General features: G+C 46.6%; 1 protein-coding gene across 1 annotated transcript in view; it reads right to left on the bottom strand.

Annotated features, from left to right (window-relative positions):
- Nucleotides 1–22389, bottom strand: part of ADARB2 (adenosine deaminase RNA specific B2 (inactive)) — a 998136-nt gene that overhangs the window by 82528 nt on the left and 893219 nt on the right. The window contains exon 9 of the mRNA XM_075315471.1: nt 6723–6891. Coding sequence (XP_075171586.1) covers nt 6723–6891 — 169 coding nt within the window. The remainder of the gene's footprint in view (nt 1–6722; nt 6892–22389) is intronic.

A 22389-nucleotide genomic window follows, 5' to 3' on the forward strand; every position in this document is an offset into this window, starting at 1 on the left:
CCACCGCACTGTGTCCCAGATTCCCCTGCCGGCCGGAAGCAATCGGTTTTGCTGGATGTGGTGAGTGTGTGGGATCTGATGTGTGTTGGTGTGCGATCTGATGTGTGTTGGTATGCGATCTGATGTGTGTTGGTGTGCGATCTGATGTGTGTTGGTGTGCGATCTGATGTGTGTTGGTGTGCGATCTGATGTGTGTAGGTGTGTGATCTGATGTGTGTGTGTGCGATCTGATGTGTGTTGGTGTGCGATCTGATGTGTGTTGGTGTGCGATCTGATGTGTGTTGGTGTGCGATCTGATGTGTGTGGGTGTGCGATCTGTTGTGTGTGGGTGTGTGATCTGCTGTGTGTCGGTATGCAATCTGATGTGTGTGGGTATGCGATCTGATGTGTGTGGGTGTGTGATCTGATGTGTGTCGGTATGCAATCTGATGTGTGTGGGTATGCGATCTGATGTGTGTTGGTATGTGATCTGATGTGTGTTGGTGTGCGATCTGATGTGTGTGGTGTGCGATCTGATGTGTGTGGCTGTGCGATCCGATGTGTCTGGCTGTGCGATCCGATGTGTGTTGGTGTGCAATCTGATGTGTGTGAGTGTGCGATCTGATGTGTGTTGGTGTGCAATCTGATGTGTGTCGGTATGCGATCTGATGTGTGTGGGTGTGCGATCTGATGTGTGTTGGTGTGCGATCTGATGTGTGTGAGTGTGCGATCTGATGTGTGTTGGTGTGCGATCTAATGTGTGTGGGTATACGATCTGATGTGTGTGGATGTGCGATCTGATGTGTGTTGGTGTGCGATCTGATGTGTGTGGGTGTGCGATCTGATGTGTGTGAGTGTGCGATCTGATGTGTGTTGGTGTGCGATCTGATGTGTGTGTGTGCGATCTGATGTGTGTTGGTGTGCGATCTGATGTGTGTGGGTGTGCGATCTGATGTGTGTGGGTATACGATCTGATGTGTGTCAATGTGCGATCTGATGTGTGTTGGTGTGCGATCTGATGTATGTGTGTGCGATCTGATGTGTGTTGGTGTGCGATCTGATGTGTGTGGGTATACGATCTGATGTGTGTGGATGTGCGATCTGATGTGTGTTGGTGTGCGATCTGATGTGTGTGGGTATACGATCTGATGTGTGTGGATGTGCGATCTGATGTGTGTTGGTGTGCGATCTGATGTGTGTGGGTATGCGATCTGATGTGTGTTGGTGTGCAATCTGATGTGTGTCGGTATGCGATCTGATGTGTGTGGGTGTGCGATCTGATGTGTGTTGGTGTGCGATCTGATGTGTGTGAGTGTGCGATCTGATGTGTGTTGGTGTGCGATCTAATGTGTGTGGGTATACGATCTGATGTGTGTGGATGTGCGATCTGATGTGTGTTGGTGTGCGATCTGATGTGTGTGGGTGTGCGATCTGATGTGTGTGAGTGTGCGATCTGATGTGTGTTGGTGTGCGATCTGATGTGTGTGTGTGCGATCTGATGTGTGTTGGTGTGCGATCTGATGTGTGTGGGTGTGCGATCTGATGTGTGTGGGTATACGATCTGATGTGTGTCAATGTGCGATCTGATGTGTGTTGGTGTGCGATCTGATGTATGTGTGTGCGATCTGATGTGTGTTGGTGTGCGATCTGATGTGTGTGGGTATACGATCTGATGTGTGTGGATGTGCGATCTGATGTGTGTTGGTGTGCGATCTGATGTGTGTGGGTGTGCGATCTGATGTGTGTGGGTATACGATCTGATGTGTGTGGATGTGCGATCTGATGTGTGTTGGTGTGCGATCTGATGTGTGTGGGTATGCGATCTGATGTGTGTGGGTATGCAATCTGATGTGTGTTGGTGTGCGATCTGATGTGTGTCGGTATACGATCTGATGTGTGTGGGTATACGATCTGATGTGTGTGGATGTGCGATCTGATGTGTGTTGGTGTGCGATCTGATGTGTGTGGGTGTGTGATCTGATGTGTGTGGGTGTGTGATCTGATGTGTGTGGGTATGCGATCTGATGTGTGTGGGTATACGATCTGATGTGTGTTGGTGTGCGATCTGATGTGTGTGGGTGTGCGATCTGATGTGTGTGGATGTGCGATCTGATGTGTGTTGGTGTGCGATCTGATGTGTGTTTGTGTGCGATCTGATGTGTGTGGGTATGCGATCTGATGTGTGTTGGTGTGCGATCTGATGTGTGTTGGTGTGCGATCTGATGTGTGTTGGTGTGCGATCTGATGTGTGTGGGTGTGCAGTCTGATGTGTGTGGGTATACGATCTGATGTGTGTTGGTGTGCGATCTGATGTGTGTGGGTGTGCGATCTGATGTGTGTGGATGTGCGATCTGATGTGTGTTGGTGTGCGATCTGATGTGTGTTTGTGTGCGATCTGATGTGTGTGGGTATGCGATCTGATGTGTGTTGGTGTGCGATCTGATGTGTGTTGGTGTGCGATCTGATGTGTGTGGGTGTGCAGTCTGATGTGTGTGGGTATACGATCTGATGTGTGTTGGTGTGCGATCTGATGTGTGTGGGTGTGCGATCTGATGTGTGTGGATGTGCGATCTGATGTGTGTTGGTGTGCGATCTGATGTGTGTGGGTATACGATCTGATGTGTGTTGGTGTGCGATCTGATGTGTGTGGGTATGCGATCTGATGTGTGTTGGTGTGCGATCTGATGTGTGTGGGTATACGATCTGATGTGTGTTGGTGTGCGATCTGATGTGTGTGAGTGTGCGATCTGATGTGTGTGGGTATACGATCTGATGTGTGTTGGGGTGCGATCTGATGTGTGTGGGTATACGATCTGATGTGTGTGGGTATACGATCTGATGTTTGTGGGTATACGATCTGATGTGTGTTGGTGTGCGATCTGATGTGTGTGGGTATACGATCTGATGTGTGTGGTGTGCGATCTGATGTGTGTGGATGTGCGATCTGATGTGTGTTGGTGTGCGATCTGATGTGTGTGGGTGTGCGATCTGATGTGTGTGGATGTGCGATCTGATGTGTGTTGGTGTGCGATCTGATGTGTGTTGGTGTGCGATCTGATGTGTCTGGGTATACGATCTGATGTGTGTTGGTGTGCTATCTGATGTGTGTTGGTGTGCGATCTGATGTGTGTGGGTATACGATCTGATGTGTGTTGGTGTGCGATCTGATGTGTGTTGGTGTGCGATCTGATGTGTGTGGGTATACGATCTGATGTGTGTTGGTGTGTGATCTGATGTGTGTGGGTATACGATCTGATGTGTGTTGGTGTGCGATCTGATGTGTGTGAGTGTGCGATCTGATGTGTGTGGGTGTGTGATCTGATGTGTGTGAGTGTGCGATCTGATGTGTGTGAGTGTGCGATCTGATGTGTGTGGGTGTGTGATCTGATGTGTGTGGGTGTGCGATCTGATGTGTGTGAGTGTGCGATCTGATGTGTGTGAGTGTGCGATCTGATGTGTGTGGGTATACGATCTGATGTGTGTTGGGGTGCGATCTGATGTGTGTGGGTATACGATCTGATGTGTGTGGGTATACGATCTGATGTGTGTGAGTGTGCGATCTGATGTGTGTGGGTATACGATCTGATGTGTGTTGGGGTGCGATCTGATGTGTGTGGGTATACGATCTGATGTGTGTGGGTATACGATCTGATGTGTGTGGGTATACGATCTGATGTGTGTGGGTATACGATCTGATGTGTGTGGGTATACGATCTGATGTGTGTTGGTGTGCGATCTGATGTGTGTTGGTGTGCGATCTGATGTGTGTGGGTATACGATCTGATGTGTGTTGGTGTGCTATCTGATGTGTGTTGGTGTGCGATCTGATGTGTGTGGGTATACGATCTGATGTGTGTTGGTGTGCGATCTGATGTGTGTTGGTGTGCGATCTGATGTGTGTGGGTATACGATCTGATGTGTGTTGGTGTGTGATCTGATGTGTGTGGGTATACGATCTGATGTGTGTTGGTGTGCGATCTGATGTGTGTGAGTGTGCGATCTGATGTGTGTGGGTGTGTGATCTGATGTGTGTGAGTGTGCGATCTGATGTGTGTGAGTGTGCGATCTGATGTGTGTGGGTGTGTGATCTGATGTGTGTGGGTGTGCGATCTGATGTGTGTGAGTGTGCGATCTGATGTGTGTGGGTATACGATCTGATGTGTGTTGGGGTGCGATCTGATGTGTGTGGGTATACGATCTGATGTGTGTGGGTATACGATCTGATGTGTGTGGGTATACGATCTGATGTGTGTGGGTATACGATCTGATGTGTGTGGGTATACGATCTGATGTGTGTGGGTATACGATCTGATGTGTGTGGTGTGCGATCTGATGTGTGTGGATGTGCGATCTGATGTGTGTGGGTATACGATCTGATGTGTGTTGGGGTGCGATCTGATGTGTGTGGGTATACGATCTGATGTGCGTGGGTATACGATCTGATGTGTGTGGGTATACGATCTGATGTGTGTGGGTATACGATCTGATGTGTGTGGGTATACGATCTGATGTGTGTGGGTATACGATCTGATGTGTGTGGGTATACGATCTGATGTGTGTGGTGTGCGATCTGATGTGTGTGGCTGTGCAGTCTGATGTGTGTGGGTATACGATCTGATGTGTGTGGGTATGCGATCTGATGTGTGTGGGTGTGCGTTCCACCCCAGGTCCTTGATGCGTTCCACTACAGGTCCTCCTGTTCGGTATCTGGTGAGTATGATTATCTTATGTCTACTTTCTTTTCTCTTTTGGGGGTGTCTGCTTTCTATAATGAAGTATTCTGCAGTATTCTTTTAACTTTTTTTTAGCTGCATGGATATTTCATTATTGAACCCCGACTAGGGATTCTTTTCGGGGAAGGGCTTATATTTAAGTGTTAGGTCTTATTTTCATGGTAGGGCTTATTTTTGGGGAAACACAGTAGTTCTCCTCCTATTCTTATTGCTGCCGGCCTCACAGATCCCACAGATATAATCTTGTTAAAATTGCTGACTATAGAGGAGCGTTTGACCGGGCTTGTGCATCAGCACATGGGAGAGTTGGTTTTCAATTAGAAGAGATTGATACACAGGTTCAGTCACATTCGCAGTAATATTAACGACAGGAGATTTGTGAGGTCTGTGAGGAGGACGGCACAAACAAGATTACCTGTAATATTTACGGTATTATTATTACGGTATTATATATATATAGGTGTTTGTCAAATCCCCAACCAGTTTGTTAACATGAACATAAAGTATACAAACACTTTAAAAAGAACCTATCAGCATGATTTTGTAATGTAAAGGAAATACAGATAGAGATGAAAAGGAGTCTGTCAGCAGGTTTTTGCTATGTAATATGAAAGAAGCATGATGTAAGAGATCCTGATTCCATCTTTGCGTCACTTACTAGGCTGCTTGGTAAAGTTTCCATAGAATACTTGTTTTCTCTGTTATATATGTACCTGTGCTGAAATTGCTGAGCTCTATATAACCCCAGCCACACCCCTGATTGGCAGCTTCCTGTGTTTGTAGTATATTGTTAGCAAGCTGCCAATCATGGGTGGAGGTGGGGTTACACAGAATACTTGGACTGGCCTGCACTTGAGACCAAAGGGCCATTTACACGCTGCGACATCGCTAACGATTTATCGTCGGGGTCACGGTGTTTGTGACGCATACGGCGTCGTTAGCGACATCGCAGCGTGTGACACATGCAAGCGACCTTCAACTATCGCAAAAGAGGTAAAAATCATTGGTTTTGGAGAGGTCATTCTTTTACCAAAAATCGTTGCTGCTGCAGGTACGATGTTGTTCATCGTTTCTGCGGCACCACACATCGCTATGTGTGACACCGCAGGAGTGATGAACATCTCCTTACTGGCGTCCACCGGAAAAGAAGGAAGGAGGTGGACGGGATCTTCCACCCCCTCATCTCCGCCCCTCCGCTTCTATTGGACGACTGTCGTGTGACGTCGCTGTGACACCGCATGAACCGCCCCCTTAGAAAGGAGGCGGTTTCCCGGCCAGAGCGACGTCACAGGGCAGGTAAGTACGTGTGATGGGTGTTAGCAATGTTGTGTGCCACGGGTAGCGAATTGCCCGTGACGCACAGCCGACGGGGCGGGTACGCTCGCTAGCGATATCGTACCGATATCGCAGCGTGTAAAGTACCCTCTAGTCTATAAGTAATAAGCTTCTGCTGATAAAACACGGATTGTTCTGAAATTACAGCGCACAGCCTAATAAGTAACATATAACTGGAATCAGGGTCTCAACACCTACATTTTGCTGCGATCACATAACATAGAAAAAAAATCTGCTGACAGATTGTCTTTAGAAAGCGTATTTCTTCACCAAAAATATCAATTTAATCAGTACTACAGCGGTATTACAGCCATGTCTGTACTTGACATTATAAAATCATGCTGGCAGGTTCTCTTTAAGCTGAATTTCCAGAACCAACCCATAGACAAGTATGGCACTGTTTGAGGATGAAATCAGCGTATTACTGGATATCCATTTTAAAGTCGGCCTTAGGATGCGTTAATTAATCCTACGAAACCCCAAGCCATTCATTACGGCTAATACATACTGCACAAATATATAATGATATAATAGTTCTTTTAGAGCCAATCATCACACATCGCTGCCATTAAAAGTTGGATATTGACTTCAAATGAACACTTTAAATAAGTGCACCCACCATACCGATGAATGGTAAGGAGACAAAGCAAAAAGCTGTGCATAAAATGCAATTACCTGGTAATCTTGTCTGTACAGGACATTGTGACAAGCTGCTCTCCCGATAAGACACCGTCCCACGTCTGTATTGCAGGTCGAGTCCTAACTGGAATCGTTCCTTCCCCGGACTCTATCTTTGTTCGAAGATGACCTCGAAATTTCCTTACTATGTGCTTGCACTTGTTCACTTGAAAGAAATAGCATATTTAGGTTTTAGTTAATACATTTGATAACGTATTTAATTTTTTTCTCATTCCTTGACATCTGCAATATCTGTGTTTACTTTGAGTACATGGGAACATTGAAAAGGTTGGAGGTTGAAAACAGTGTTTGCTCCCCATCTTGGCCATCTTTTATGAGATACAATTAATCTACACAAGAAAATTGGAGCAAAACCTAAGGAGGGGTGGACACTAACAACACAGTATGTGTGTAGGTGCCTCCCCCACTGTCACATCTTTGTACATACACACATACGCATAAATACATACACACTATGCACACTATACACATACATACATATACACTATACACATACACACATACATGTAAAGTGCCAGGAAGGGCAGTTGTGGGCGAGGGTTGTGGTCCTCAACCCACAGTACAGACACAAGGGAAAGAGTGGTGTATGGAGTGAGTGTGGAGGTGATACCGGTCTGCAGCTGCACGACTGAGTCTCCATCCGGCTTCTCAGGATCCCGTTCACTACAATCGGCCTAGCACACCGCAGTGTCAGTAACGAGTCCACGATCAGTTTAAATCGCATTAACTTTACTGAACCATTGGTTTGCAGACAGTTTCTATTCCTCAAAGGAAGACTTTTCATTGTTATCGTTTACATACATTCTTTTCTGTACCAAACCCGGCTCTGCAGCTATGGCTATCAAGTGGCGATCTATCCTCTCCTTTTGGGAACAAGGGATGCCAGGCTTCTCTTCTACCTCTATACTGGGATTATACCTCGCTGCTGAGGGACTTACACTGCACTGCATCCTCGTTTTCTCCTCTTCCTTCTTTTTCCCTTCTTTCTTCTGTCTGACACCTCCACACCACCCGACTTCACTCTGTTTCATCCGACCCTGCGGGTCCTTTCCCATCTTGATCCTTTTTCTTGTTTCTCTCTTTCCCTATCTCCCTTGTATCAGGAAACTGACTTCCTATATCTTCTCCTGTGTTGGGGAACGTCCTCTCCCTTTTGACTACTTACACTAAGGGACCAGGAACCCAGTGACACCTAGCGGCGGCCGGCCACATTACCCAGGGGAAACACATGTAAGAAAAATACAGTACATTAACACACATGTGTAGTGCCCCTGAGACTGGTCGCTACAGGATATATCATTATATCCTTCCCGGGCAGGAAGAGGTTAACCCGGTAAGTTTACACACACCTCACATCACCATACAGCAGGGTTGCCCTCCCCAATAGGGACTGGATTCAGGTTTGGGTCATTATGGACACCCCCCTTAACGTGCTGGGTCCATTTTGGGTAACAGGATGCCAGTCAACCTAGGGGCTCCCCAGATGGAGAATCAGGGTCAGGGAGAATCAGTCACTAGAAAAGAGTTAATAATTTCTCTCACATAGCTCATCTAAACACAGTCAGGAAGTGACTCAGCCATTTCCTAGCAGACACAGACACTGGGGGAACTCCAGGTCACCATAAGAACAAACTGGATCCTTGCAAAGGTGGGGGGCAGGAGTAGGAGTAAGTTACAAAGCAGACAGGAAGTCAAGGTCAGTTCCAGTCAGACAGAGACAGAGCAGACATGCTGTGGAGCAGGTACCTGAGGGTTGCTGCCAGGCACCCCTCAGGGAGGCAGAACAGAACCGTCTGGAATGTAACACCGCACCGACCTCTGCAGGAGTTTCCTACAGAGGGGAGTCAGCCAGACCGGGACTAGTAACACCTGGAGGGAAGGGACCCGTTACCAGTAATTGTGGGCTCAAGGCGGACGGTCGCCAGGCTGAGTACGGTGTGAGTATTCACGGGACCGAGCACAGGTGGGGTGCAGAGCCCTAGTTCAGGAAGATGCTTCAGCTCACCTGATAGGAATCTGCCCGGTGAGGGGACCATCAAGAACTTCACCGACATTAGTGTCTGGGGCACAGCAGCAAAGAGGGAACCTGTGAACGGGGATAGAAGTCTAGCCCAATAGAGGTTCAAGCTGTCTGCCATACGGGCCAAGACAGAGAGTGAGAGAGAGTGAGCAGGAGGACATCCCAAGATGCTTCAGGCCATAGGGACCCACTAAGTACAGAGTTGTGCACCGAGGAGAACGCCCAACGATTGCCATACTGGACCGGACCTCAAACATGCCCGGGATCTACCGGAGTCTCTGATGGTGAGGACCAGTACCTGGTACGAGATACCATCTTAACCAGAGAATAAAAGCATCTGAAACCCGCATGCGGTGACTGTGAGTAAATGCCACTGCCCTGCGCTCCGGCAGTCCCGTGGACTGCCGCTCCATTCTCACCAACCTCCCGGGGTCCCCGCTCTGCCTGTGGGGAGCTATAACATCCTGGCTGCACCCAACACCTGCCCTGGAGAGAGACTCTGCAGCTGCGGCTAATTCCTGGCCACGCACCATGGGTGGCGCTGCAAAGCATCCCTCATTTCCATCCAACATTGCTCCTGGGAGAGGAAAAGTCGTAGGAAGGGTCTGCGGCAGAGGAGGCCGAGACCCCAGTCACCACTGCAACCGGTAACATGCTTCCCAGGAACCCTTCGCCCTCCTTCCATTCCTCCTCGCACTTGTTTGTCTTTTCATGTAGCCGACGGGGCCACGGAGCCGGATCAGGCCAGTCACAGCAACCCCAAGAAACCACTGGCCCGGTGACGAGTACCCCAAAGTCCCGTGGGGAGCTACACATGCATGAAGAACATCTTTCACTAAAATAAACCGATTCAACACAAAATATTCAGGGCAGTAGGGCACTGGACACTGTCTTACATACACACTATACACACACAAACATATACACATACAGACATATACACATTCACATAATACACATACACACACATTCACAATGCAAATTCACATTAGGCACTAACTATATTACAAGTGTATTTAAACATTACACACATATGTACATTAGACACATATAAAATGTGGGTGAAATATTTGTGCCATTTACCAATCACCATAAATAAATTGTTCAACTGAATTGTGCGAGTTGTGACAATTTGCCTATATTATCTGCTGTTTTTTTACTTTGATTTGAAAAAAGTTTTTTTGAAAATATAAATGCGATTTTTAATATAATTTATGTAAAAAAATCTGACTTGTTTTTACATTTTATTTTTGGTTTTACACATACAATGTTGTGGTATATAGAAGTACAACGCACATATAAAGAAGAGGAGTAATATTTAGATCTTTAGGAACAAAAAATTCTCTTTTACACATAGTGTACCCTTTGGCACATTGTTAGTGTTTCTTCCTACAGATTATACATTTGAATCACACAAAGATTAAAGAGGTTGTCAGTACTATAACTGATTTCTTTCCATAAATCTTGCTATTATGTGCCTCTCAAAACATCTATCATCTTGTTATAGCAATATGACCTTGCTCAAGCAGCACATCCACATTGCTGGATACAGCTCTGAAGGGGTTAATCGACAACTTCCTCTCTCCTGACTTCCTGTGTTCTATTACTACAAGTTCCATCAGGCACTGTGTTGTTCTGTAAGCCAGCATATATTATACCTTTCAAAACTCCACCCAAAACTCTCCCTCTCCTCCATTCTCTATCTTCAAACTCCTGCATTTTATAGCACTGCCATGCGCACCCATTTACACTGACGTCATCTGCCAGTATATTCGCTGCTCACCATGCCCAGTATTATGATTACCAAATCTGTCTATCATATTTGTTAGAGGCAGTAGCTCAGTGGATAGAGCGATTGCCTAAGAAGCATAACTTCACAAGTTCTAGACTCGGTCCTGGTAAAGAATTAAATTTTTTTTTTTATTATTTTTTTTAATTTTAAATTATAATTATTATGTATTTATAATTTAATTTAATTATGCACTGAGGGGAGGAGTCAGACATCAGCTGTGAGCCGCGGGACATACCTCTAAAATCGGAGCAGTTCACGGAATGAGGCTGCATTGCTCTCTCCTCTCTTCTCTCTCTCTCTCTCTCCCCCTCTGTCTCTCTCTGTCTCTCTTTCTCTCTCTCTTTCTATCTCTTTCTCTCTCCCTCTCCTCTCTCTCTGCTCTCTCCTCTCTCTCTCTCTCTTTTTCTCTCTCCCTCTCTCTCCTCTCTCTCTCTCTTTTACTCTCTCTCTTTCTCTCTCTCTCTCTCCTCTCTTGCTCTCTTTTTCTCAGTCTCTCTTTTTCTCTCTCACTCTCTCTCCTCTCTCTCTTTTTCTCAGTCTCTCTTTTTCCCTCTCTCTCCTCTCTCTCCTCTCTCTCTCTTCTCTTTCTCTTCTCTCCTCTTCTCTCTCTCTTCTCTCTTTTCTCTCTCTTCTTTCCTCTCTCCCTTCTCTCCTCTCTCTCTTTCTCTCTCGTCTCTCTTCTCTCTCTCTCCCTCTCTCTTCTCTCTCCTCTCTCACTTCTCTCTCTCTTTTCTCTCTCTTTATCTTCTCTCTCTCTTCTTTCTCTCTCTCTATTTCTCAGACCTGGCAATGATCAGCTGATGCAGTCACCTGACGGAATCAGCTGACACTAAAAGTCGAGCGGTGTGGCCGGCTTTTTACCGCCCGGACGGCTAAACTATCAGCTGATGCTGTCGGACAGCAGTCTGCACTGAAGTGTGTAGTTTTTTTTTTTTTTTTGCACTGATGCATTAGCTGATTGTATAAAAGCCGTTTATACAATCAGCTGCTGTGTCATGTGATTCAGGCCCTTGAACATAACACATCATCTGATCGCTTTGCCTTCCAGCAAACCGATCAGATGATATTGGATCTGGATTGGACAGCGCGGGACCCTTGACCCAGGATTACTGCGAAGGTAGGTTCTTTATTTCAATAAAGATGGAGTCACTAATTGTGTTGTGTTTTATTTCTAATAAAAATATTTTTCTGTGTGTTGTTTTTTTTATCTGTACTAGAAATTCATGGTGGCTATGTCTAATATTGGCGTGACACCATGAATTTCCGGCTTAGGGCCAGTTGATAATATAAAGCTAGCCCTAACCCCATTATTACCCAGCGAGCCACCCGTCACCAGAGCAGCTGGAAGAGTTGGATACAGTGCCAGAAGATGGCGCTTCTATGAAAGCGCCATTTTCTGAGGCGGCTGCGGACTGCAATTCGCAGCATGGGTGGCCAGAAAGCTTGGGCACCCTGAGCTGCGGATTCCAATCCCCAGCTGCCTAGTTGTACCTGGCTGGACACAAAAATTGGGCGAAGCCCACGTCATCTTTTTTTAAAATTATTTAATGAAATTCATGAAATAATTAAAAAAAAAAAGGGCTTCCCTATATTTTTGGTTCCCAGCCGGGTACAAATAGGCAGCTGGGGGTTGGGGGCAGCCCGTAGCTGCCTGCTGTACCTGGCTGGCATACAAAAACATGGCGAAGCCCACATAATTTTTTTGGGGGGCAAAAAACTCATGCATACAGTCCTGGATGGAGTATGCTGAGCCTTGTAGTTCTGCAGCTGTTGTCTGTCTGTATGGAGGAGAGCAGACAGCAGCTGCAGAACTAAAAGGCTCAGCATTCTCCATCCAGGACTGTATGCAGGAGTTTTTTGCCCACCAAAAAAATGACGTGGGCTTCGCCATATTTTTGTATGCTAGCCAGGTAGAGCAGGCAGGTACGGCTGCCCCCAACCTCCAGCTGCCTATTTATACCCGTCTGGGAACAAAAAATAATAGGGAAGCCCTTTTTTTAATTATTTCATGAATCTCATGAAATAATTAAAAAAATAAAATCGGCATGAGCTTCGCTCCATTTTTGTGGTCAGCCAGGTACAACTAGGCAGCTGGGGATTGGAATCCGCAGCACAGGTTAGCCCGAGCTTTCTGTGCCCCTCTGCTGCGAATTGCAGTCCGCAGTCGCCCCAGGAAATGGCGCTTTCATAGACGCGCCATCATCTGGCGCTGTATCCAACTCTTCCAGCTGCCCTGGTAATGGGTGGCTTGCTGGGTAATAATGAGTTAATACTAGCTTTGTTTTACTAGCTAGTATTAAGTCAGAGATTTTTAATGTCAGGCAAGTTTGACCCAGCCATTAAGAATCTCTAATAAAGGGTTAAAAAAAAAAAAAAAAGACACCACACAGAGAAAAAATACTTTAATAGAAATAAATACACAGACACACTTAGAGACTCCATGTTCATTACTCCCTCGCATCCCTCCACGATCCCTGCTCTTCTGTCTTCTTTCTCCTTCAACCCATGCAGCTCTGCTACATCAGACAGCATTGCATGGGAGGAAGACGCTGCTGATTCCCGTGCAGTCTATATCACTCAGTGAGTGAGCAGCAGCTGCGTGCTGTAAGCAGTGACGTCACCGCTGACAGGCGCGTTGCTATAGCAATGGTGATCTCCGTTATTGACCGGCTGTGGCAGCCGGTGAATAACGGAATGGGGAAGCGGAACAGGGAGCCGACCATGTGCCAGAGCATCTCGCCGGTACACGGGGATGCACAAACAAGCACCGCGTACTGGAGAGATGCACTGACAGGACCTAGCAATGACATCTAGCCATGTGACCAGTCTGTAGCCAATGAGATAATAGACACGTGACTGGTCACATGCTTTTTTTGACGTCACGGAAGGTCCTATCATCAGTGCTGGTTACCAGGAGGACGCAGTGATTATCGGAAGGAAAAGCGGCGGGAGACAGAGTGCAGGACGCCTCGCGGGGACCTGTAAGTGTAATGGCAATGTTTATTAACTGTATGTGTACGTTTATAATGTGTTTTTATGTGTTTGTGTTTGCCTCCCATTGTTTTCAATGGGGTTCGAGAGGTTCGTCGAACGGTTCACTGAACCGAACTCGAACGGGGCCTCCGTTTGACGAACCGAACCGAACTCGAGCCTTTAGAGGCTGGCTCATCTCTACTGCTCACAGTAGATAAATTCTTAAATGTCATATTAGGCAGATTAGAGAGCTTCCTATCACTAAAGGCTACTTTACACACTGCGATATCGGTCCCGATATCGCTAGTGTGGGTACCCGCCCCATCTGTTGCGCGACACGGGCAAATCGCTGCCCGTGCCGCACAACATCGCCTAGACCCGTCACACATACTTACCTGCCCGGCGACGTCGCTGTGACCGGCGAACCGCCTCCTTTCTAAGGGGGCGGTCCGTGCGGCGTCACAGCGACGTCACTGAGTGGCCGCCCAATAGAAGCGGATGGGCGGAGATGAGTGGCCGGAACATCCCGCCCACCTCCTTCCTTCCTCATAGCGGCCGGGAGGCAGGTAAGGAGAGGTTCCTCGTTCCTGCGGCGTCACACATAGCGATGTGTGCTGCCGCAGGAGCGACGAACTACATCGTTACTGCTGCAGTAACGATAATCGAGAATGGACCCCCATGTCTTCGATGAGCGATTTTGCACGTTTTTGCAACGATGCAAAATTGCTCATCGGTGTCACACGCAGCAACATCGCTAATGCGGCCGGATGTGCGTCACAAATTCCGTGACCCCAACGACTCCGCATTAGCGATGTCGCCACGTGTAAAGCCCCCTTTAGAATAGCTCCCATGGTGTTGGACAGACATATTTGCCATGTTCATATGTTTTGCTCATTGTAAACACTGTTATTGGTCCATTTTTGGGCAATTTTTCACGTCCAATATTTAAGGTTCAAGTATGCACCGAGATGTGCGGACCAGAGGTCTCCTAACCTGAAATCAACAAAGCAATAGGCAGGATACCCCTGACATTGCAATGTGTAACATACTATGAATGTCAGAAGTGTAAAAAACAGAGAGAGCATAATAGCAAGCCAGAACATCAAGATTTGTTTTGTTCTATTCCATTTACATTTTCCATCTTGAAATACAAAAATAACATCTATAAATATTATCTACAGATGCCTAATAAATCTTTATTATTCTACTACGTTTGCTTTCATCATGTTTTTTATAAATAGTAACCATATTTAAATTTTAATTTTTAAAGATATATTGATAAATATTCAATTAGAATATTTAGAGAAAAAAATTCTTCTTTCCCCACTTATCAGTCACATCTTCTTTCCCTGCACCGATCGTAAACTCTCAAAAAAAGCTTATACCTTATTTATTTATCTTTAATTAATAGAGTTGAGCGCGGTTCGTGGTTCGTGGTTCTCCAGTTCTAGGCTCGAGTGATTTTGGGGCATGTTCTAGATCGAACTAGAACTCGAGCTTTTTGCAAAAGCTCGATAGTTCTAGAAACGTTCGAGAACGGTTCTAGCAGCCAAAAAACAGCTAAATCTTAGCTTGGTTTCTGCTGTAATAGTGTAAGTCACTCTGTGAATCAAACTATTATCACATTTCAGTGTATAGTGTGCGTGAACAGCGCCTTCAGATCACTGCTGTTTCTATAATGGCGATCGCCATTTTTTTTTTTTTTTTCTTGTCTTCCTTCCCTAAGCGCGCGCGTCTTGTGGGGCTGGCCAGCATGTCAGCCAATCACAGACACACACACACCTAAGTGGACTTTGAGGCAGAGAAGCAACGGCATGTGTGATAGGATCTGCATGTCACATGTCCCTGCATTATAAAACCGGACATTTTCTTCACGATCGCCATTATCTGCCTTCTGCGTCTTTGGTGTCAGACATCACTGTCGCAGTTCCGTCCTTTGTCCTATCGCCGATACAGCTGTATGCGCTGCATACACAGCGTTAGACAGCTTAGGGAGAGCACATTCTAGCAGTCCTTTTAAGGGCTCGTACCGGCAGGGTCAGAGAGCCATAGGTGACAGGTCCTGCAAACAGCAACAGCGTCTGTGTAGCCCAGGTCAGGGATTTCCTCCCTGCATTTCACCATTAGGAGGGAATAGAAAGGCAGGCTTCCATTCCTCTACCCAGAGCACCACAATCCTGCCACTGTACCCTCCTGTCCTCTGCACACTCCAACTCATTCTAACTAAGCCATTATACTAGCAAACACTCAGTGTACCTAGTGGCATCCTATCTGTGGCTATTGGACTTTGCTATAGTCCCACTAGTGCAAAGACATTTGCAGAGCGCATCTGCCTGCATTGCACACTCCAAGTTTTTTAAACTAAGCAATTTTACTAGCAAACACTCAGTGTACCTAGTGGCATCCTATACGTGGCTATTGGACTTTGCTATAGTCCCACTAGTGCAAAGACATTAGCAGAGCACATCTGCCTGCATTGCACACTCCAAGTTTTTTAAACTCAGCCATTATACTAGCAAACACTCAGTGTACCTAGTGGCATCCTATACGTGGCTATTGGACTTTGCTATAGTCCCACTAGGGCTAAGACATTTGCAGAGCGCATCTGCCTGCGTTGCACACTCCAACAAATTATAACGAAGCCATTATACTAGCAAACACTCAGTGTACCTAGTGGCATCCTATACGTGGCTATTGGACTTTGCTATAGTCCCACTAGTGCCAAGACATTTGCAGCACGTCTGCCTGCGTTGCACACTCCAACGAATTATAACTAAGCCATTATACTAGCACACACTCAGTGTACCTAGTGGCATCCTATACGTGGCTATTGGACTTTGCTATAGTCCCACTAGTGCAAAGACATTAGCAGAGCACATCTGCCTGCATTGCACACTCCAAGTTTTTTAAACTCAGCCATTATACTAGCAAACACTCAGTGTACCTAGTGGCATCCTATACGTGGCTATTGGACTTTGCTATAGTCCCACTAGTGCCAAGACATTTGCAGAGTGCATCTGCCTGCGTTGCACACTCCAACTAATTATAACGAAGCCATTATACTAGCAAACACTCAGTGTACCTAGTGGCATCCTATACGTGGCTATTGGACTTTGCTATAGTCCCACTAGTGCCAAGACATTTGCAGAGCGCATCTGCCTGCGTTGCACACTCCAACAAATTATAACGAAGCCATTATACTAGCAAACACTCAGTGTACCTAGTGGCATCCTATACGTGGCTATTGGACTTTGCTATAGTCCCACTAGTGCCAAGACATTTGCAGAGCGCATCTGCCTGCGTTGCACACTCCAACTAATTATAACGAAGCCATTATACTAGCAAACACTCAGTGTACCTAGTGGCATCCTATACGTGGCTATTGGACTTTGCTATAGTCCCACTAGTGCCAAGACATTTGCAGAGCGCATCTGCCTGCGTTGCACACTCCAACTCATTATAACTAAGCCATTATACTAGCAAACACTCAGTGTACCTAGTGGCATCCTATACGTGGCTATTGGACTTTGCTATAGTCCCACTAGTGCCAAGACATTTGCAGAGCGCATCTGCCTGCGTTGCACACTCCAACTCATTATAACTAAGCCATTATACTAGCAAACACTCAGTGTACCTAGTGGCATCCTATACGTGGCTATTGGACTTTGCTATAGTCCCACTAGGGCCAAGACATTTGCAGAGCGCATCTGCCTGCGTTGCACACTCCAACTAATTATAACGAAGCCATTATACTAGCAAACACTCAGTGTACCTAGTGGCATCCTATACGTGGCTATTGGACTTTGCTATAGTCCCACTAGTGCCAAGACATTTGCAGAGCGCATCTGCCTGCGTTGCACACTCCAACTAATTATAACGAAGCCATTATACTAGCACACACTCAGTGTACCTAGTGGCATCCTAAACGTGGCTATTGGACTTTGCTATAGTCCCACTAGTGCCAAGACATTTGCAGAGCACATCTGCCTGCATTGCACACTCCAAGTTTTTTAAACTCAGCCATTATACTAGCAAACAGTCAGTGTACCTAGTGGCATCCTAAACGTGGCTATTGTACTTTTGTCAATTCACAGTATTGGAACGTTATTTGCAGCACGTCTGCCTGCATTGCACACTCTAACTTTTTTAAACTCAGCCATTATACTAGCAAACACTCACTGTACCTAGTGGCATCCTAAACGTGGCTATTGTACTTTTGTCAATTCACAGTATTGGAACGTTATTTGCAGCACGTCTGCCTGCATTGCACACTCTAACTTTTTTAAACTCAGCCATTATACTAGCAAACACTCACTGTACCTAGTTGTATCCTAAACGTGGCTATTGTACTTTTGTCAATTCACAGTATTGGAACGTTATTTGCAGCACGTCTGCCTGCATTGCACACTCTAACTTTTTTAAACTCAGCCATTATACTAGCAAACAGTCAGTGTACCTAGTGGCATCCTATACGTGGCTATTGTACTTTTGTCAATTCACAGTATTGGAACGTTATTTGCAGCACGTCTGCCTGCATTGCACACTCTAACTTTTTTAAACTCAGCCATTATACTAGCAAACAGTCAGTGTACCTAGTGGCATCCTATACGTGGCTATTGTACTTTTGTCAATTCACAGTATTGGAACGTTATTTGCAGCACGTCTGCCTGCATTGCACACTCTAACTTTTTTAAACTCATCCATTATACTAGCAAACAGTCAGTGTACCTAGTGGCATCCTATACGTGGCTATTGGACTTTGCTATAGTCCCACTAGTGCCAAGACATTTGCAGAGCGCATCTGCCTGCGTTGCACACTCCAACAAATTATAACGAAGCCATTATACTAGCACACACTCAGTGTACCTAGTGGCATCCTATACGTGGCTATTGGACTTTGCTATAGTCCCACTAGTGCAAAGACATTTGCATATCACGTCTGCCTGCATTGCACACTACAACTTTTTTAAACTAAGCAATTTTACTAGCAAACACTCACTGTACCTAGTTGTATCCTAAACGTGGCTATTGTACTTTTGTCAATTCACACTACTGCAAATCTATGTGCAGCACCTCTGCATGACAACCTCGTGCTCTGTTTTTAATAAGCTATAATGATAGCACAAAATACTGCCATTTTGTGGCATCATAGAACTGGCTGTTGTATTCCATTAGTGCCCCACTGGTGACAAGCTATTTCTAGCACCTCTACATCACACCCTCATGCACATTTTGCTACGCTAATGTTATAGCAAACTCATGGAATTCATTGCTGCATTTCATAATTCGGAGGGATAGAAAGTCAGGCTTCCTTTAGCTTTTCCTTCTGTTCATAGACAGCATCTCCAAGACAAATTTCCCCTCCACGTCTAAGTGTGGAGAGGCAGCTAGTGCGCATGCGTGTGCCGATGTACCCCAGCTGCAGCATAATTACAGTGTTTCGCCTAGTGAGTATGCTCAGCCTGACTGTGCCATTCCTGACGCTAAGTTTTCATTTCGGGATACAGCGCATGCTCCCACACTAAGTGTGAAAAGCCTCTTTGCACAGGTGCTTGCATTCCGTGCCGGGTCTAAGTCCTGTTTTGGGCATAGACACCATGCTAAAGCTGATAGTCTTTTTTCAGAGACTGTATTTCATGCTACTGAGCATGCTCAGGCACTTCCTGCATCAGAGACTAGGTCCGGTAATGAACTCTTTGGCCCTGGCCCTGATGTGGGGGTCCCATATAGACCACAGGGCATCAGGTGTCCTCCCAAATGGCTTGCAGAGGCCCACACCTATGACTTGTCACCGCATTATTGATGCTCAGACGATGACTGGTGAGGTGTTTGGGTCATGGCAGCCATGAGGTCATCATTGAAGTTGCGTTTCCAAATAGGACGCTAGTTATGCCACTCATGACGTGTCACTCTACTTTTGTCTGCAGGAGGTGCATTGTGGTTCACCCTGGTTTGGGGCGGACCCAGGTTATAAAAGGGGCTGGAGCCAACAAGGAGGTGCGCAGTCTTCTATTATGCTCCGAAAGAGCACACCTCCATGTGTTGAACCCATTGCGGCTTTAGTCCAGAGGTAGGCAGGGATCGGGTGGTGGATGCAGGCCACCACCACAGTTGGTAACGCAGAACGGTTAAGACCAGCTCCTGTCCTAACAGTCCTGCTTGTGCAGCCCAGTGGCATTAACAGGCCTGCTGCTGCTGATGCGCCTGCTGTCCACAGGTGTGGCCCCTACGCACACGGTCAGCGTACTCAATGGCCCCTGTGTTGTTAACAGGGAGTTCCTGGGCTGGGTGGGCATGTGGACCCTGTGACGCTAACAGGGCTCACAGTCTCCAGATCCGAATGGCGTCTAACTCGGTTCAGGCTACTATTAGTTTCATAGCCACACAGCTCTGTATCCTCCACCAAACCTTCAAGTTGCCAACCTCTCCTTTTCCAACTGGGAGCACGGTGGACACTGACTGCTGATGGGGATATATACCTTTCTCTTTCTTTTCTTATTAATTTTCGTTATATAGCGGTCACAGATTATATACCACTTTATCCAAATCTGCCAGTCCCACTGTAACAGATGTTGTTTCTTCAGCAAATGTTACAGTTGCTTAACCACCAAATCCACGGACCAAAACTTTTTTCCCCTTTCCAACACACCTGTTCCCCTTTCCAACAGCATCTGTCCTTTTTCAACTCATTTTGGGATATGACCAAAAGTGCAACTGTGCAGGGACACCGTACTCAACGCCATCTCAGCACAGCAGCCATCCCTCGGTCCCTCCGATGTGGACAAGTAAAAGACCATTTCCTCCTATCCATGACAAAGCGTTGAGATTCACTCTGTGCAGCACTGGTGTTTAGTGGACAAGTAGATCTAAGATTGCGTACCACATTCTGCAGATACTCCTGTATACGTGCGTCTATTTCTATGGCAGGAATTAGTTCGCCAAATTTTGTCTTGTACCGGGGATCTAACAGTGTGGCAACCCAGTATTCAGGATTAGTTCAAATTCATACAATCCGAGGGTCATGTAGGTAGTGCAGCAAGAAGGCGCTCATGTGTCTTGTGCATCCAGGAGGACCAAGTCCTTGGTGTGTTGGTGGCAGAGAGGTGAGAATCGTGCATCCTTCCTCTGCCCTCTACCCACAACCTCGCACAACCGAAATGTGAGCAAGCTCTCACTCATCTGCTGAGTCTTCCATGCCCATCGCCAGTTCGTCCTCCATTTCTTCATGGGCTCCTGCACTTTCATCAACACTTTTTGCTGATACTATGCGCCCTTGTTAATCCCTCTCCCTCACCATGAATGCCGCATAGGTGCCGCTGACCATCTGGACCTCGTAGATCTTGTTATCCCTTCCGCATATGACTCCTCCTGTACTTCCTCCCCTTCCTCTTGTCCCAACACCTGACTCAGAATAATAATTACAGTGTGCTCCATCATGTAGATGACCAGAATTGTCACGCTGAGAATGACATTGCCAGTGCTAAACATCTTCGTCGACATTTCAAAACTGTGTAGCAGGGTGCATAGGTCCTTGATCTGACACCACTCCAGCAGCGTGATCTGCACCACCTCTGGATCAAGTTATCCCAGGCTATATGTCTTACCGTATTTCAGCAGGGCTCTGCGGTGCTGCCACACACGCTGCAACATGTGCAGATTCCAATTCCTGCGTGTCGAAACATCGCATTTACGGCATTTAACTGCCAGACCCTAAGACTTCCGGAGTGATGAAAGTTGTTGAGCTGCTGTGTGCGCACGATGGAAGTGAGCACATAGCGAGCGTGCCCACTGCACAAGGCCATGTAGGCCGTGATGGTGTTTTAAAAATTGCTGGCGAATTCGGTTCAACACGTGAGCCCTAAAAGGCACGTGTGTCACATTGCCCTGAGGATGGCCCGCAGCCAGGTTTGCATCATTGCCGCACACGGCTGTTAAGTCACCAACGTAGTCCGCTCCGTCAATTTGTACTCCGGTTGCCAGGTGACAACGTGTTCCTTTCATGAATAGTGCTGATGATGTGAGAGTAGTCGATGCCAGCGGCGCAGGTGGACGCAGGTTATGCTCACCCACTGGGCTGCATTACCTTGACAGATGCAGAATCTCTGGCTGAATGTAGCTGGTGGGTATCTCACAGATGAAATACCATCATTCAGCTACAACCAATGGGAAGACACCACACCCTTTTTTATGCCCATCCTGTCTGCAGACCACTGCCAGACATAGCTATGAACCTCTGGTTAATTTTACCCCCAGTTCAGTTTTATGATTTTGTGTGCTTGTTACCTGACTACTTTTCCTGCTTGCTGTTTATGTACCTTGTTGGCCGATACGCATTTCAACTCTGCTTGTTTTCTGATTCTTTCCTGGCCGTCCCATTCTGTTCCTGTTCCTCAATTAATGTTTTGACCCTGCCTGACTACTATTCTCTGTAATAGCGGTGTGACTCACATTTCCCATACATTTCAAAGTAAAGCTTTGACCGCCTGATGGCATTGAGCTCTGCTGCCAGCATAGTAAGGAGGTGTGTGGTAGTCCTTGTGCGCAGTTGCAAGGAAGGGTGGCCTGACCACACAGGGTTTGCGCCAAGGTAGAGGACCCACACGAGGTTGAAGAGGCAGAAGCAGTGTATTAACTTCTACATACAGAACAAGGATTGAAACAACTCGTGGGGACGGCAAGACTTGTACAGCAGACCCTTCTCCATCTCTCACCATAGTTTGCCAGTGCCCAGTCAGTGACATGTAATGACCCTGTCTATGCTTACTGGTCCAAGTATCTGTGTTGAAATGCACCCTGTCGCACACAGATTTTCTCAAGGAAGTGGTGATGTTGTGTGCGACATGCTGGTGTAGCGCGGG

The sequence above is a fragment of the Anomaloglossus baeobatrachus genome, chromosome 6 (assembly GCF_048569485.1).
Source record: "Anomaloglossus baeobatrachus isolate aAnoBae1 chromosome 6, aAnoBae1.hap1, whole genome shotgun sequence".
Lineage (NCBI taxonomy): Eukaryota > Metazoa > Chordata > Amphibia > Anura > Aromobatidae > Anomaloglossus > Anomaloglossus baeobatrachus.